Below are 16,858 nucleotides of genomic sequence, written 5' to 3' on the forward strand. Positions count from 1 at the left end.
TCACCCACAGTCTAGTGTGTGTCTTTCCATTAATGTTCTTTTTCTATCTCAGAGTCGACCTAACTATGTAAGTCTCTCATTAAAAAATTTTTATTCACTCATTCATTCATTTATTTGATTCAACAAACTCAAAATTGAAAGTTCAGATTTCAAGAAACTTGAAAGGGTTTCTCTAGAAGGGAAGGTCTAAGAAAGTGATGAATATGGGTCTTTGCTGAATCCAGTTCCCTTGGAGAAGCAACAGTGAGGAGATCTTGTTCACACGAGGTGGTAAGCAACTGATTACTAATCGATGAGTTGGCTGAGTCTTATCTCAAAAAGTTAACCCATCTCAAAGCAAAAGGCAATCTCTCCTTCTTTTTCATGGGTGAGGGTAAAGTCTAGTTCTTTGTTTCCTTAAGGGCAGAGATTAGATTTTTTTGGTAAATGGCCTTAGCACCTACCCCATAGGAGTTGCTGGAATATTACATACAAATACACGTGTTCTGCTTTTCAGGTTTTGACAAAGCTGGTGGTTTTTAAAATTTTAATTATTATTATATTTTGGCTTTAGTTTTAGGATATCCTTGTATGGTGAATTTATTGTACTGCTTTTATAGAGCTATTCATCAGCCTTCACAGAACAGCCTTATATTTATTACAGTCATTTGTATTTACAACCACTTGCAGCAACTCTGTGAGGTGGTGAGAATTACTGCCAGGCTGTAGAGAAGAGGCCCAAGGCCCCCGTGGGTTCCCTGAGGTCATCCAGTATGTCAGCGGGTGGCTGGAGTTGGGACTCTGAGAGCGTCTGAGCTCTCACACCTTTCCTGCGTTCCAATGGCTCACAGCTCCCTTCCTCTTGCCTCTTCCTTTCCTGCAGTAGCACTGTTAGTAATAACAGAGCAAATGCCGGACATTGGGAGCCGGAGAAGGGTCTTTGGCTTTTACACAGGGATTTCTTGAAGAGGGAGTTTGTTCCCTCCCTCCTGCAGCTTATTCAAACTGCTGAAACTTTCAACATCACTGATGAAAAGAAGTGTGATGCCGTCATCACCCAGTTTGGCAATAGGGATGTTGCTACCACATTGTGCTCGGTTAGCAGGAAGAACATTCGAGGAAGGTTCAAAAATTTCATAGACACACATACATACATACATATACAAATGTATATATTTGTTGTTCTGACGTGGGAAAGGATGATTGTAGTATGAGTGTATGCAAATTTTTACTCAGAATCGAGGGCCCAAACTATCTAGACTTCACACTTGAGTTTTTTCCTAACTTTAACCAGTCCTAATATAGAGGGTGAGGATCACAGGTTTACATCTAGAAGAGGTGCGATAATAACTCTGTGTCATTGCAAAGGCAGGTGGCTGGAAGGAAGGAAGATTTTTGAGCTGATGAACTCAGGACAGGCACTGTTGTGGTCTAGGACCTGGCAGCCTCATAGCTAGGGCCATGCTTCTTTTCTCGATGGGTTCCAGAGGAGCTGTACCAATGGTGGAAGGTGTGGCTGGTTGCATATGTACACCAAGCATCATCTGGAGACCGAAGTAGCAAGGATAACATAATTTCCTGAACACTTCCCATGTGCCAGGCTCTTTGCATGTGTTGCCTCCTTTAATTCTCACCATATTCCTGGATTATAGATAACTGTAAGTATTTCCGTTTTCCAGATTAACACAGGAATAGGCTGACAGAGGTGAAATAATTTGCCCCAGATCATGCAGAAGCTAATTGGGTTCTGGGAAATTTTTGATGTTGACAGAGATTTTTTATTTAAAAGACTGGAACTGGCAAATAAGTCTTAATTTTTGCGCTAAAGCCAGTTAATTGGTAACGGCCATCTCTGTTGGGAAGGGTGAGAAGGCCATGCCCAGGCCCAGTGGGAAAGGCTGCTATGGTGAATTTACGCTGGTTGGGGTGGAGGGAGGGGATGGTGGTATGAGAGCTGTGTATTTGCAGGCCCTGTTCAAATCGTATTGCAAGAAGAGCTTTAGAATTCATGCAGATATAACCTTTTCAGTTTATCAAAGAGGAAACTGCATCTTAACCTGTGGAATTTTCACTCATTTGATAAACCTGTGGGACAGCTATGTTTAGAACTTAGGTCTCCTGGCTCCAAGTCCTGGGTTGTTGTCTTTGGCCCTATGGGTAAATGCAAAACAGTCCTTTTAGAGAGCATGTAGACGAGAGGTGATTCTCAAGTATTCCTGAACTTTAAAAATGGCTTGAGAGTAAAAGACTGTCAGCCAGATTCTCTCAGCATTATAAAGCCTCTCTCTGCAGGAAGTTGGATTAATTCTTGCAGACTTCAGGATATCAGACTGTTAACACTTTGGAAAGGATTCACCGTGGAGCTCTCTGGGGACATCAGGCAGTTTGGCTCTATGTTTACAGAGAAGCTACTCTGGACACGGAGGAGAGGGCATGATAGCTGCTCCCCAAAACCAAGGTCGCTTAGAGAGAGACATGGATAGGAGCTGAGAAGAAAACTCAGTAGGACTTTGCTCCACTGGACAGTGGAATCAATAAAGACATGAATGCTATTTTATGGCCCTTGAGCTATGCTTCAGTGTTCAGAAACAGGGGCCCTCATGGGCTGCATGCATGTTCCTGGCATTCGTCACACAAGAGAGCTCCCCATCAGTAAATGAGACCACTCGTAGGTGTGATCACCACCTCATTTGTTGGCCTCACTCCGTGGCGGCTCCCCCAGCTCTGGGCTCTCTCCAGGCTAATCCTTGGGTGCCATTATCATTTCCATATTTGTAACAGCCAAGGGAGAGAACTGGTCGCATGCTCCATGGATGGAGAGGTCCCCAGCACGTAACCAGGTATGGGACGCAGCAGGATCTTGAGGGTAGACTGCATTGTTGAGAGCTTAGAACAGTGAGCTTCCCGTTTTCCTTTTGATTAGTACATTAGGCAAGTGTGAGATATATTACCTGATGGTCTTTGCTTCAAATCATATGCTGTGAATCCACTGACTTTTCTTGAAGTCTGAGGCAGAGCACCCTGCCCTCTGGGCTTTTTCTTGATCCACTCTCATCCCATTTACCTGTTAAAAAGATGAAATGAGCTCATTTGAGTATCCAGTAGAATCATAACATGATACATTTTTCTGAAACTACACTGATTTCGGTCTCTGTTATTACATACACATCTTCTGGAGGCATCCTCTACACAGGGTGACTGCTGAGGGTGCTAATGTCCTACCACAGCATTCCAGACCTAAGCAGACAAGTTTCACCTTCTTCCTGTGCTTGTCCTTGACCTAGTGAAAAGCCTGGCTCAGCAGGAAAGCCCTGAGGGAGCCATGGCTTAAATGTTCATATAGTCTATATTGCTCCCACTCTGCCATGCCCCTGAATGCGGGGGTGAGAACATGGAAACATCTAGGACTCTGGGTCAGTCACTGTCCTCCTTTTCATATGTACTGATGGATAAATGGAAATTAGAGCAACATACTAAATAAAACGCACCCAGAGCGTATGGCTGCGAAGAAAGGAACTTCTAGCTCTGAAAGCCAATAGGGGGCCTATTCTTTGCAGAGGAGCAACAGCTCTCATCAAAGCACATTTTGTTTCTTGAAACTGTGAAATTGTTTTAAAAATGTGGACAGAATTATTTGTCATGTGGAACCCCAAATCCCTTGATGTTCACTGCACTGCATTGAACCTAGCACAAATGCATTTGCTGGTGTAGTGACCTTCCGCTTACAGTGAAGTTGTTCTGTGGGCCAGAAACTATGAGTCCACTCCAAGGGGCCCTCTGCATTCCCTGATTCACATATGCATTGATCTGGACAACAGGACTTTGTGGGAAAGCAAATCAAACACAGGGTAGGACCATGTGCCCTTTCTCTTGCCCGTCAGTCCTTGGGTTCACCATTACATTTTCAAACTTAGGGAACTATGTAGCCTTCTTCATGGAAGGCTGTAAATCATTCCATGCATTTTGAAATTGTTGGGGGAATGTACCAAGAATACTGAACAGGAAAGGTTTTTCAGCGTTTCTCCAGGAAATCTTAGCAGTTAGAGATTGAAAAGTACTTTGGGTGGAATCCAGAGACTGGAGTAGAGTGTCTTCAGAAATCACCCAGCCCAAACCTCTCGCTTACACTTGAGGAAACGGAGGCCTAGAGAGGTGAAATCATTTGCCAAGGTTATCCAGTTAATAGCAACGCCAGGACTAGAGCCCGAGTTTTCTAATTCTCAGTTCAAGGCTGTTTCTGCTACCCCTTTCTCTCTTTGCCTCTCTCTCCCAACTAATTTACCCTTTAAATTAAGAAAGAGAGAATCTAGAGGGGTATTTCTCAAAATATAGTTCACAACCATCTGTGTGTGAATCACTTTGGATGCCTTTAAAATGCAGATTTCTGGAATTTATCCAGACCTACCAAATAATATTGAGGCCTGGGTATCTGCATTTTCTTTCTTTCTTTCTTGTCTTTTTTCTTTTCTTTTTTTTTTTTTTTGCTGCATTGGGTCTTCATTACTGTGCACAGGCTTTCTCTAGTTGTGGTGAACAGGGGCTACTCTTTGTTGTGGTGCTTGGGCTTCTCATTGCGGTGGCTTCTCTTGTTGTGGAGCACGGGCTCTAGGCGTGCAGGCTTCAGTAGTTGTGGCTCGCGGGCTCAGTAGTTGTGGCTTGTGGGCTCTAGAGCGCAGGCTCAGTGGTTATGGCTCACGGGATTAGTTGCTCCACGGCATCTTCCCGGACCAGGGCTTGAACCCACGTCCCCTGCATTGGCAGGCAGATTCTTAACCACTGAGCCACGAGGGAAGTCCTATATCTGCATTTTCTACAAGCTCCTCAGTGATTCTTAGGCATATTCTGTGTGAGAACCGTCAATCCAGGGGCTATAAATAGGCAGGTGGCACCTGGCAGGAAATGAGCGCTAACTTTTAGCATCCCTGAATTTATCTTGAGAATAAAATCATTCATTGTTCCTTGCTCTTCTTAGTGCCAGTCATGTAGTGAGCTGAACGGGGCTAATGATGGTTCAAAGAGTAATTACATTGGCTTTCCTGTTTCCCTAATGCCTGCTGTGGGCATAACTATAACTACTAATACTAGCTCTTTTTTTTCCCCACCTGGCAATATTTATTTGCTGTATATTTCTCTGCTGTGCTTGGGGGAAGGTAAACGAATGCTTCGCACATATCCTTGAATATACAGGCCTACTCCAGCCTCTGTTGGTACACAGTACCTGGCCTCAAAATGTCTCGCAATGAGTCCACAAATAGTTCAGTCAGAGTCCGCATCACCTCTCCATGCAGGTAATTATTACTTTTGCCATTTAAGGGAAATTTCAGTACATTGCTTATAGCAATAAATTTAGGACCATATTTGTGCTCTCCTGCTTCTATCCATAGCATAGATCTAAAATTCCATTTCTATGGGGTTACAGCTCTGAACTGTCCTTCAGTATGAATTTTGTTGATAATAAATAAAATAATACCATGTCTCATTTTTTTCCCTCAGCAACTAACAGACTTACAAACAAACAAACAAAAAACCCCTTAACACTCAATTTCCCCTGCATGTGGGAGAGTTCCATATTTCATGGTAGATGAGTAGCTGAATAGTTCTGTAAAATGATTGAGCTGTGCTGTAGGAATGTGACATGGTGGCACTTTGGAAAGTCTCATCCTGGAGTTTAACGGGTTTTGCGGTATGTTTTGCAGCATGCTCTTTCTGACAAGGCATGTGTGAAAGCCTTTGACCCAAAGACAACTTGCTTACAGGAATGCCTTATCACCACCTTCCAGGAAGCCTACTTTGTTTCAGAAAGTTTTGAAGAAGCCAAAGAAAAGATGAGGTAAATTTATTTTTCTTCCATCTAGAGAAAATAACTTTTAATTTTTCTGGCTCTGTTCTTTCCTTCTGTCTCTTGAACCAGTGAGGATTGATCTCTTTGCTGTTTATTTTGCAGGGACTTTGCAAAGTCAATTACCCGTCCCTTCTCAGTCTACTTCAATCCCTACACACAGAGTATTGAAATTCTGAAAGACACCAGGAGCATTGAAAACGTGGTGCAGGACCTCCGCAGCGATTTGAACACCGTGTGTGATGCCTTGAACAAAATGAACCAATATCTGGGAATTTGATGTCTGGGACCTGTGTCATTGCCAGCCTGATCTTTTGGGGGCTTAGCAGCAATTCAGTCCATGTCATATAACACCAATAGCTTTCTGTGTCTTGGCTTGGCTAGTAAGCATGCAATTCTGTATATTTCTACCTACTTGCAACTTACTGTGATAATGTATGAAACACCATAAAGAACCCGATGACAGATAACCACTCATTGTATGAAAGATCGTAATACATTTAAATGTCTTAAATAGATTTGACATTCCAGCTTAGTGTCCTTAACCAAGCTGCAGCTATTGAAAATTGGTAACAAATAGCCCTCTTATGATTCTAGCTCGTGACCTTTCCTTTCTCAGACCTGAGCCTTTCCTCTGTGTTCATTAGATAACATGAAAATAGCAGTGAAACTGTTTCTATTTTCTCTAGTATCAGTGTTTTCACAGCACTATTTGAGATAAACCCAGAATTGTATGAAACTTCCCATCACATTAACAAAAGATTCAGTGTTCTGTTTCAAAAATTGAAAGTAGCGAGCACACTAGTTGGAATGGTTTTTAGGTTGATTATTTATACAATGTAAGAAAAGAGAAATTTCCACAAATAGAAAATATATGTTGCATTGACCTTGTAGAAACTGAGTTGTGACATGCTTCCCAAAGTATTTTGGAAGAAAACACTTCCAGAAAGGACATTAGGAAAGACTAAACAATGGGGAAAAATCTTGGGACTATGAATTTTATGCTGGAATAAAGAGATTATCATTCTCAGCTGGTTAACCCATTTCTCCTGGAGAATAATTATATCATAGAGCTTTGATTTCAATGACATAGAAATTGAGTCTCAGAGAGCTTAAGTGATCTGCTTAAAGTAGCACAGTTAGTGGTGCACCAACATTTACAGCCCATCACATCTCACTTTTGGATTGCTAAGACATTCAACTTGGTGTATGTATGTATTTATGATGTGTAGTCATAGAAGGGAAACTAATGCTTGTCAAAACTAATGTTTATCACTAAATAGGACATGGTTTGTGATCAAGGGTTGACAGCAGTACAGAAATTTCCTCTCACACCCCCCAACCAAGCTAGGTCTCTGGGAGTCTGTCCACTTGGCTAAAGTTTGGGCAAATTTGGGTAAACAATAGTGATATACCACAAATTTCAGTCATCTTTGCTATAAGAGGTATAATCAGGTGATTAAGTGAACAAATAAAAAATTGCTGAATGAGCAAATGAATTTTAGCTTCTGATTCCCTTAACAAATGCAATCACTGTTCCTCTAATTCTGCTTTAGTAGCACAGAATACTGGGTGGAGGAAAGAGGGGACACGAAAAAGTAGAGAAGAATAAGATGATGAAATGACTTTTAAGTTAGCAATTCTAAAATATTTACTTGAGCAATTTCTAAGGATGTTCTTTAAATAGGAAACTACATGTGATTTCAAACTAATTTATACAGTTGTATGGCCCGTTGTGAGTCAGAAATTTTTGGACGAAATGTATTCAGGAAGAATATGAGAAAGAGTTAAAATATATATCAGGGCTTCCCTGGTGGCGCAGTGGTTGACAGTCTGCCTGCCGATGCAGGGGACGCGGGTTCATGCCCTGGTCTGGGAAGATCCCACATGCCGCGGGGCGGCTGGGCCCGTTAGCCATGGCCGCTGAGCCTGCGCGTCCGGAGCCTGTGCTCCGCAACAGGAGAGGCCACAACAGTGAGAGGCCCGCGTACCGCAAAAAAAAAAAAAAAAAATATATATATATATACATATATGTATATATATATATATCAGAGAGAGGTGAAATTACAATGAAAAATCAGAGGCTTGACTATCAGTTATCTTAATGATTGAGGCTCTCATTTCTGAAAGATTCTCAGAACAGTGGACTTTTTGAGAAGGCATCTGGTGCCTAGAATGTGAGAGTCATGCAGTTTAAATGCTACGTTACGTCTCAGTTATTTACTGTGTAATTTAGAAATGATGCTTTATGGGGATGATATACCTGTGCTTGTCTTGCTTGCATAGTAAACGGGGCTGAGCCTAACGAATGTAACGTATTGCAACATTTACCAACATGAAAAGTTCTCAAATGAAAAACAATATGCTTTAACATAAAAGCAAATAGAAATAGAAAGTTTCATTTTCAAATGGAGTCATGGCTCACATCATTTTCTTCATTTGAGGAGGAAAACATTAACACAAGATGTAGTTGTCCTCCAATTCATTTGATCTAATTTTCAACTTCTAAAGAATCAAGTGCTGATGCGTACTTTCATGAACCTTGTCTTACTTATAATGAAAAAGAAAGCAGCCCAGAGCTTTCCAGTGTGTCTTGAGTTCTTTTTTTTTCTTCTTCAATTTCCAAAGACATTCTCTTATTTGGGGAAATGATTGTTATGCAGATTGACTTTTTCTGGGAAGAGGCAAGGGAATTAATAGTGACATATTCCTTCTTCACATATTAGATTTGCATGTGTTCAAAATAAACCAGTTCTGAAACATTGAATGGTGAGTCTTTATAATGTGACTTGAGGTCTCAAAACATTCATTCAATGGCTTAGACCATATCAGGGACTGTACCAGGCACTGTTCTAAAAACTGAGGATATAGTGGTGAATAAGGCAGAGGAAGTTTATGCCCACTTTGAACTTACATTCTAGTAGACAGATACCAGCAAAAAAAAAAAAAAAACATTATTTGAGATTGTGGCAATTTTATGAAGAAAATAGTTGGGGTGATGTGATAAAGAGCAGTGGAGAGGGGAGAGATTAAGGTGGGCAGGGAAAACCTTTCTGAGCAGATAGCCTTTGACTAAGAACCATGGGATGAGCAGAAGCCAGGCATGAAGAGAGCCATGGAAAGAGTGTTTCTGGATGAGGGGACAGCAAGATCAAAGTCTCTAAGGCAGAAGATTGATGTGTTCAAGGAAGACAGATTGATTGCTAGTGGGCTGGAGAGGAAGGCTAAGATGGCAGCATGGGAGGCAAGGATGAGATAATACAGGGCTCCAGAGGGGGTCAGGTGGACCCTAAATGCAGTGGAGTCACTGGAGGGCTGTAAACAAGATCTGATTTACATTTTCAAAGGTTACTCAGGCTGCTGTGTGGAAACCAATTGTAGGGGGATTGGAGAGTGCTGTAAAACCAATTAGGAGACCATTGCAATATTGAGACCCTATAAAGTCAATATCTTACTGGATCATGGTGGACATCACTAAAAATAGTTGTAATTAAATAAGTTACAAAGTTAAGTAGGTGGCTCAGCACTGTCAGATGAAACACCAGGGAAAACTGGAATAACCAGTACCTTTGTTGATTATCATTGGGCTGGAGAAGCAGACATCCAATGATATCCTGTGTCTTTTGCAAATACGTAAAGCTTCCTTTGACAAAACAACATCATGTGAAACGTTTCCTGGACAGCTTTTAAGGATAAAAAGCTAGACTGGAAAGCAAATGCAATTTTTTTTTTTCTAGAGATGCACAGATATTCACTGCATAAGCAAAAATGAAATAGAGAATGGGGCTTTTTTTTTTTTTTTTTTTGGTAGTACGCGGGCCTCTCCCGTTGCGTAGCACAGGCTCCGGACACGCAGGCTCAGCGGCCATGGCTCACGGGCCCAGCCGCTCTGTGGCATGTGGGATCTTCCCGGACCGGGGCACGAACCCGTGTCCCCTGCATCGGCTGGTGGACTCTCAACCACTGCGCCACCAGGGAAGCCCCTGAGAATGGGGCATTATTGGTGAACATTGGTAGTGCTGACAAGGTGATTCAGGACAACAAAGCTCCCTCACCTTCACGCAAACTGAATGGTTGTGTTCACTGACTCTCTGGCCATTTCTATAGGAATAGGTCATATAAATGTAAGTGAATTAGTTAAGTCTATTTCCACTCTTCTCGCTGCTGTCATCTCCCCAAAGGTATATTTGAGAGATATACCACCAGCCAGGTTCACTTGCTGTGATTTCTTCCTCTCTCTAAGAAGGATGGGTCTGGTGCAGCAGCTGGAAGTCTATTTCCTTCTTTGGGAGGATCGTGGTGAGCCCGCTGTTCAACCCAAGGGCACCTGTGGTTATGATGCCTGCAAACAGCATTCTCATAATCCAGTCTGGATACAGTTTTTATAATTGAACAACAAAAACATCTGACAGATGTGGGCAGGGTAATTTGAAAGCTAGTGGCACAAAGAAATCAAGTTCATTTTCTGTCAAAATCAAATCTTTAAAAACACTGCAAAGCTAACCCTCATTTTATAGGTTGAGAAAGCTAATATTAATTCTAAGAAGGTGGTAGGACTTTCCTGGTGTCTCCTTCACTTCTTCCCAATCCTTTGCAGTCTCCTTACTTTTTAGCTTGTTAATGTTCATGGAACCCACAAGATGCTGATTCAGTAGGTCTAATATTTCCAAAGGTTTGCAAATCACTGGGCACATCTGATGTACAGCTCGCTCGATTTTAGTGAACAGCTAACTCCACAGACGTTAATGAGGCCAATTATTGGCAAGTGAATTTGAAGTGAAGAGCACATGAGGTTTGCAACTATACTTATTTGTTTATCGGGATTGATTGAGGCAAACTTCCTTTTGATCATTACATCTGATTGATCACTGCACGTGGCATTATGAAAGAATGAGGTTCCCAAATCAGATAACTTGGAAGAAAAGTCTCTACCTTGCCAGGGTAGAACATGTCCCCCTATCCATTTCAGTGTGAAAGCCTAGTCATTAAGTTGGAATAGATCCTAATTAGCCGCCTTACAAATCTCCAAAACTTTTTGGTCTTTCCTGTTGAGCAGAACTTAAAAGAAGCCTAAATTCCTCCCTTGCCCACGTATAGTCAGTATCAAAGAAAATAACTTGCAGGGTTATACTTACTGCTGAAAACAAGTGCAGACATAGCAATCCTGATTTGAAGTGGCATTGGAAAGTGTAATTTGATTCACCCAGCCAAATGATTACTGCAAGCACAGATCATCAGCACAGCCCACTCCAGCACATTTGAATTGGTGATCAGCTGACAGCTAATTGCCAGACTGAGTCTGCCTCTTGAGCTTCTGCCTGGGAACAGAGGGAACTGTTCACGACTCCTACCTAGCCTGGATGGAGGTATTTTTCCCATGTTGGAAATATGCCTTGGAGGGTGGTTGTCCCTCTGCTTATACTACCAGCTGTTGTTTGCCCAGCATCCGTACCCTTTTTTGTCCAGTAACTGCACCCTCTTTTTTCTTTTGTGAACACTCTCCTACTTTTAATCCATACCTGGGATGAGGCTGACTCCCCCTCCCAGTTCCAAGGGTTGGGCTTCTGACCAAGGCTTCGATGAGATATAGATATATTCCCCTGCCCTAAATGATTGGTGCCGGGCTGGGTCATGCTCTGAGGTGGGCCAATGAAGGTCAACCCCTGGACTTTTCTGGAACCATTGAGAAAGAGGTGTGCTTTCTTCTGTGGTTGGAAAGTGTAGCATGTGAGTCTGGAACTTCTGGGGGGCCTCTGGGTAGGGAATGCAGGACCAAGAGTAAGAGATGGGCCAGAGTCTTAATGTCATTGTCAAACTCATGGATTTAGCTGTGCTGAAGCAACATGTATCTTTGGACTTTCCAGGTCTGGGAGCTAATAAGTGGCCCCTCCTCCCTTGCTGTCATTTTCCTTTACTGTCCCTGGCACCAAAAAAGTGCTAATACCCAGGACAAAACACAAGAGGAGAGGCAGGAGATTTTACGTTTGCTTTTTTTCACATTTTTCCTCTTGGTTTTAGAAATCACAGCTTCCTTAAGAAGTACTATTTATGTCCTTTTGGCTTAGCCCAAGCCATAGAAATTTGGGATGCCTGATCTCTTTATCCTCCTCTAATTCTGGTAATGGTAGGACTTCTTCCAGTGAGACGTAGCCAGCAGAACTGCTCAGTAGAAGGTGCTAATTGGGTTCTAGGTGACCATCTGAAATTCAATCTCAAAGCCACTGATTTCCTCCGTGGGAAAAGGATATCAAAGCAAATTAAACTTAAGATAACTGGATAAAACTTTTTCTGTTCCAGCTTTTAACTGTAACTGGCATTAGGAGGATCTGATTTTCATTAGAATTGGGCACTTTTAAACATAAATTCTCAGAGTATAGCAAAGAGAACATGGGCTTTGAAATCAGGTAAACAGAGGTATGAATTCTCATTTTTCTGCTTACAAAGCTGGGTGATTTTTACAGAGTTACTGACATTTTCTGAGTTTTAGTTTTGTTTTCTGTAAAATGGGAATGAAAATACTTCATTAACATAATTATCATGAAAATTAAACATGATACATGCCTAATCATAAAAATTACTTAACAAATGTTAATTTCCTCCTCTTTTTGTTTTTAAATCTAAATGCTCTTAACCATCTCCAGCTTTTCCCACACTTTTAAATGATAAAATCATTGTACCTTAATGGCCCAAAGAAGTGTTATACCATGTTACGGGCCATTGTTTTTATTTCTATGACTTTTCATATTTTTATTTGACCAGATTTTAGTAGCACTGACTGAATCTCATTGAGCTATGAATCTGTAGGACTGTGGTCATCTGCACTATGGCCTTAAATCATCACCTGGAAATTCAAAAGCAGTGGATACTAACTGATTCAGTGACCTCAGAGATGGTTTGCATTTCTATCTGGACATCAAAATTTATATCTATGAAATGGGAATAAAAATATAAAAACCTGTTCAAATTAATGAAACAATATAAAGGTTGGAACTTTCTAGGAGAATGACACTAAGCAAATAGAACTATTATTCATAGTTCATTGGATTGTGGCAAGCTGACTCTGAGCCGTTCCCCAACTGTCCAGCTCAGAAAAACTGGAATAGAAGGCAGAGTGGTTGGTAGGTATATGTTCCAGTCACCAGTCCAGGTACTGAAAGGCAGGTCCAGCCAAGCCCCTCTGTGACAGAGGTACTGCACTCCCAAGGCTCCCTTTCAGAGAGCAATTGAGCTTAGGGTTGTCTCTGATGAAAATAAAGTCCTGGTCAGAGGGAACAAATTACATCCAGAATATAAACGCATTTTATTTGCAGAGCAGGAAAGGACAGTGCTAAGTGAAAATAGGAAATTGGAGTATTATGTGTTGGGAGAGCAATTCCTTTTATCCCTGCAGCTAATGGACTGAACAAAAAGTGAACAATTTGTTTCATGTGATAATTCACTAACTAACTGACAAGGCTTCCATTTCTGAGTCCCTTTCCACATTCAGCTGCTTGTTTTGTAGTGCAGTACTACAATTATCTGCCTATCTCTTGCATTGCATAAACGGGATGGCTGAAATATATGTGAGGAATAACCATAACTGCTTAAGCTCTTCCTGTTAAAGGAAGGAGGGAAGGAAAGGCAATATGGCGCATCTTCTCCTTGCCTTAAAGTAGCCATCTGTTTCCTTTGTGATGTTCTCTTCTCTGGAGAGAAGACTTTTAGAGAAATACTGTATTCTAAAATGGGAAGGAGAACAGTAGCTGGGTTTAATTTCACTTTGCCTCCTTTTCAACTTTGTTGTAAATTGACCAACCTTGAATGGAGGGCTGGTTCTAACCACCAGCCTAGACACCGAGCAGTTACCCCCTTGTCGTGCCTTTATGTGGGGACCTGGATGGGGAGAACTCACGTGATAGCCCACCCTCACTTCAGTAAAGATTATCATCAAAGATCGATCAACTATTAGCTTTATTTTCTATTCCTAAACATTACTTTGTTGACTTTTATTTGTGTATCTTTCGTATATTTTGGGTTTGCTTGGGAGCGTCATTACTTAGGACTCATGAACCAACAGGCAGTGATGTAGAGGGCTTTCAAAAGAGACTGGAGCTGATAAGCAGAAGGGCTTCAGTTTCTGCTGTCACTTCTGCTTCTCTGCACATCTGTTCATTCTACTCTCTGGAACTCTGTTTTATTCTTCCTTTTTCTCTGCAGATGGGATTTTTCTACTTATGCAGCTGCATGGTGGAATATGGTTGGCTCTAAAACTCAGGAGTTTTATGTGTTATAGTTTTAGCCAAAGACAGACTCACTGCCTCTGAATTCAAATTTCAAATTCTTGGGAAAGAAAATCTGATTGATCCAGTGTGGTTCAGCTGTTCATTCCTGGTCTGATTGACTGAGGTCAGAGTGGAAGGGTAAGGTGGTTTAAATATGGCTGCAGACATCCCGTCCTGTGGGTGGGGAGGCAGTTCTGGGAGAAGACGGGCTGGGCAGAAATCCAAATTATAGCCCAGGGACTTCCCTGGTGGTCCGGTGGCTAAGACTCTGCACTCCCAATGCGGGGGTGGGGGGGGGGCCCGGGTTCCATCCCTGGTCAGGGAACTAGATCCCGCATGCATGTCACAACTAAAATCCCGCATGCCCCAATGAAGATCCTGCGTGCTGCAACTAAGACCCAAGCAATCAAATAAATAAACATTGAAACAAACAAACAGAAAACAAATTACAGTCCAGACTACAACTCTTGTCCCATTTAAAGAAATCATGTTTAATGGATGCTCCTATGCTTGTCCTTGGATCCTAAATGGTCAGACTTGGGGTGGGCCTTTACCTGCTGTGTTTCGTTTTTATCACTCTTTTTTGGACTTGTTGGCTTCTCATCCAAATGTCCCGGTTTGCGGAGAGCATGAAGTGAACTCATGTTAGTGGTAGACACCACCTTTGGTAAGTCCATTCTCCCCCAGCTGTGCCCCCTAACAGCTTTGTACCTGATGTCATCTCACATGCAGGCTGGAAGGCCCCTTGGGAGGCTCTTACAGAGAAGTGGTGGGCAGAGAGGAGAGACCATGAAACAGGACGAGCATCAAGAGAGATAGGAGGGTCAGGAATGTGTGGTTTCAGAGCCGAAGGACAAGAGCTTTAAGGGTTAAGGAGCTGTGAACTCCAAAGGGCTGAGCCTCAAACTCCCCCCTCCCTCCCTCCCTCCCTCCCTCCCAGCCCAGTCCTCAAGTATTGATGGAGCACCTGTGCACTGAAGAAAATCACTGGCAAAGCCAGAGAAGTTCTACGCACGTGGACTATATGTTCCTCCTGTGACCCCTGCCTCATTCTGACAGTGGTATTTTTCTTTCTTTGGGAAGCGAGGTGAATGTTACGGTGGCCTAGTTTCTATCAAGTATCAAGATACTACCTGAAAGGCAGGCTGACATAGCAGATCAAATCCCATTTGACAACCGAGATGCCACGTATGTGAGAGGTTGTGGTATCCACTATGGGAAAATTTGGTCCTGCATCCTTTTTTCTGTCTCAAACTTTCCCAGGATTTTTTTTTAAATTTGTATACTGTGACCTGTGATGCTTTGGGTTATATAACCTAGAAAAATAAGGAGCAGAGGGTCAAGCCTAACAGGTCTATAAGTGTCAAGTGCCTCCTTTAATCATAGAAAGAAGTTGACTGTTAGCTTCACTCATGCTTCAGAGTGGCAGACTTTACCTTTACTTAAAATGTTGCCTTTGAATGACCACACTCGGTTTTTAACGATATTTATAGCTTCCCTCTCTTTCTTTTGAGATATATGATATATTTAAAAAATGAGTCCATGTTTCACTAGCTAATCATAGTTTATCATTTAGAATTACCTATCTCAACCCAGGGAAAATTAGATAACTGTGCACTATTATTAATCAGCACTTTTTGTCAGGATTAGTTTAATAGCCATTATTTTTTGTATAATTGTTGTGCATAAAATGAAATCAAAGAGAACATAATGGTGGATTTGTCTGAACATGACATCACATCGCCCTATTTTTTAGAGGCACATATGAAAAAATTTAAAAGGTCTCTCTTTTATTTTATAGACTCATTTTCCTGGTTCTTTGTCCTGAATCATTTGAAAGCTTGTAGGACAGTCAGTATTCTTCAAATGTGGATGAGGGGGCTTCCCTGGTGGCGCAGTGGTTGAGAGTCCGCCTGCCGATGCAGGGGACATGGGTTCGTGCCCCGGTCCGGGAGGATCCCACATGCCATGGAGTGGCTGGGCCCGTGAGCCATGGCCGCTGAGCCTGCGCGTCCGGAGCCTGTGCTCCACAACGGGAGAGGCCACAGCAGTGAGAGGCCCGCATACCGCAAAAAAAAAAAAAAAATGTGGATGAGGAAACCGGTTTGCTTAGGCCTAGCAGCTATGTAGATTTGCTTTCCTCTGTGTAGTGGTTCAGAGTGTAGAGGCTGTGGTCAGATAATCCAATTGTGTACCCAGTTTTGCTACTAATGAGGATAATTGACTTAATCACACTAGTGTACCTGTGGTATGGGAAATAACAATAGTGCTGATCTCATAGCATGACTATGGACATTACATGAGATGATACATTTAAAGGCCACAGCACATCTATCACCCATCTCACAGAGTTCTTCCGAATCGAAAAATGTATGAAAAGCATTTGGCTCAATGACTGCCACATGACATTTGTAAACACCCAATAAACGTGAACTATTATTATTTTACAATTGTTCTTTTTAAACCATCTGGTTCTATCTTCATAACCTTTATTATAGAATAAATATAATACATCAGTACATTAAAACAATTGGTTTAGAGTCTAGAATACAAAGGAGCGAAGAACAAAATATAAACATTCCGCTTTGCTCACCACCCCCATGCCTGCCCTCCACAAACTCAATTGTCAAGCTTTCGTTTAGGGAGATTTTGGTCCTCTCATAATCTTGGTCAATCCTCCACACCATACTTTGATAGTGACACTTTCTATTTTTTCAGTTTGTGCAAAGTTCCAAGCAAACAAAGCTTGGAGCTCAATAATACTTTTTGATGGAAGGTC

General features: G+C 41.9%; 1 protein-coding gene across 1 annotated transcript in view; it reads left to right on the forward strand.

Moving 5' to 3' along the window:
- The window catches only part of TPH2 (tryptophan hydroxylase 2), a 105,361-nt gene extending 97,945 nt beyond the window's left edge, over window positions 1–7,416 (forward strand). The window contains exons 11-12 of the mRNA XM_027107051.1: window positions 5,676–5,809; window positions 5,924–7,416. Coding sequence (XP_026962852.1) covers window positions 5,676–5,809; window positions 5,924–6,098 — 309 coding nt within the window. The 3' untranslated portion in view covers window positions 6,099–7,416. The remainder of the gene's footprint in view (window positions 1–5,675; window positions 5,810–5,923) is intronic.
- The last annotated feature ends 9,442 nt before the right edge of the window (window positions 7,417–16,858 follow it).

Source organism: Aethalodelphis obliquidens, unplaced genomic scaffold, assembly GCF_003676395.1.
Source record: "Aethalodelphis obliquidens isolate GAN/ISIS:26980383/991018 unplaced genomic scaffold, ASM367639v1 scaffold8, whole genome shotgun sequence".
NCBI lineage: Eukaryota > Metazoa > Chordata > Mammalia > Artiodactyla > Delphinidae > Aethalodelphis > Aethalodelphis obliquidens.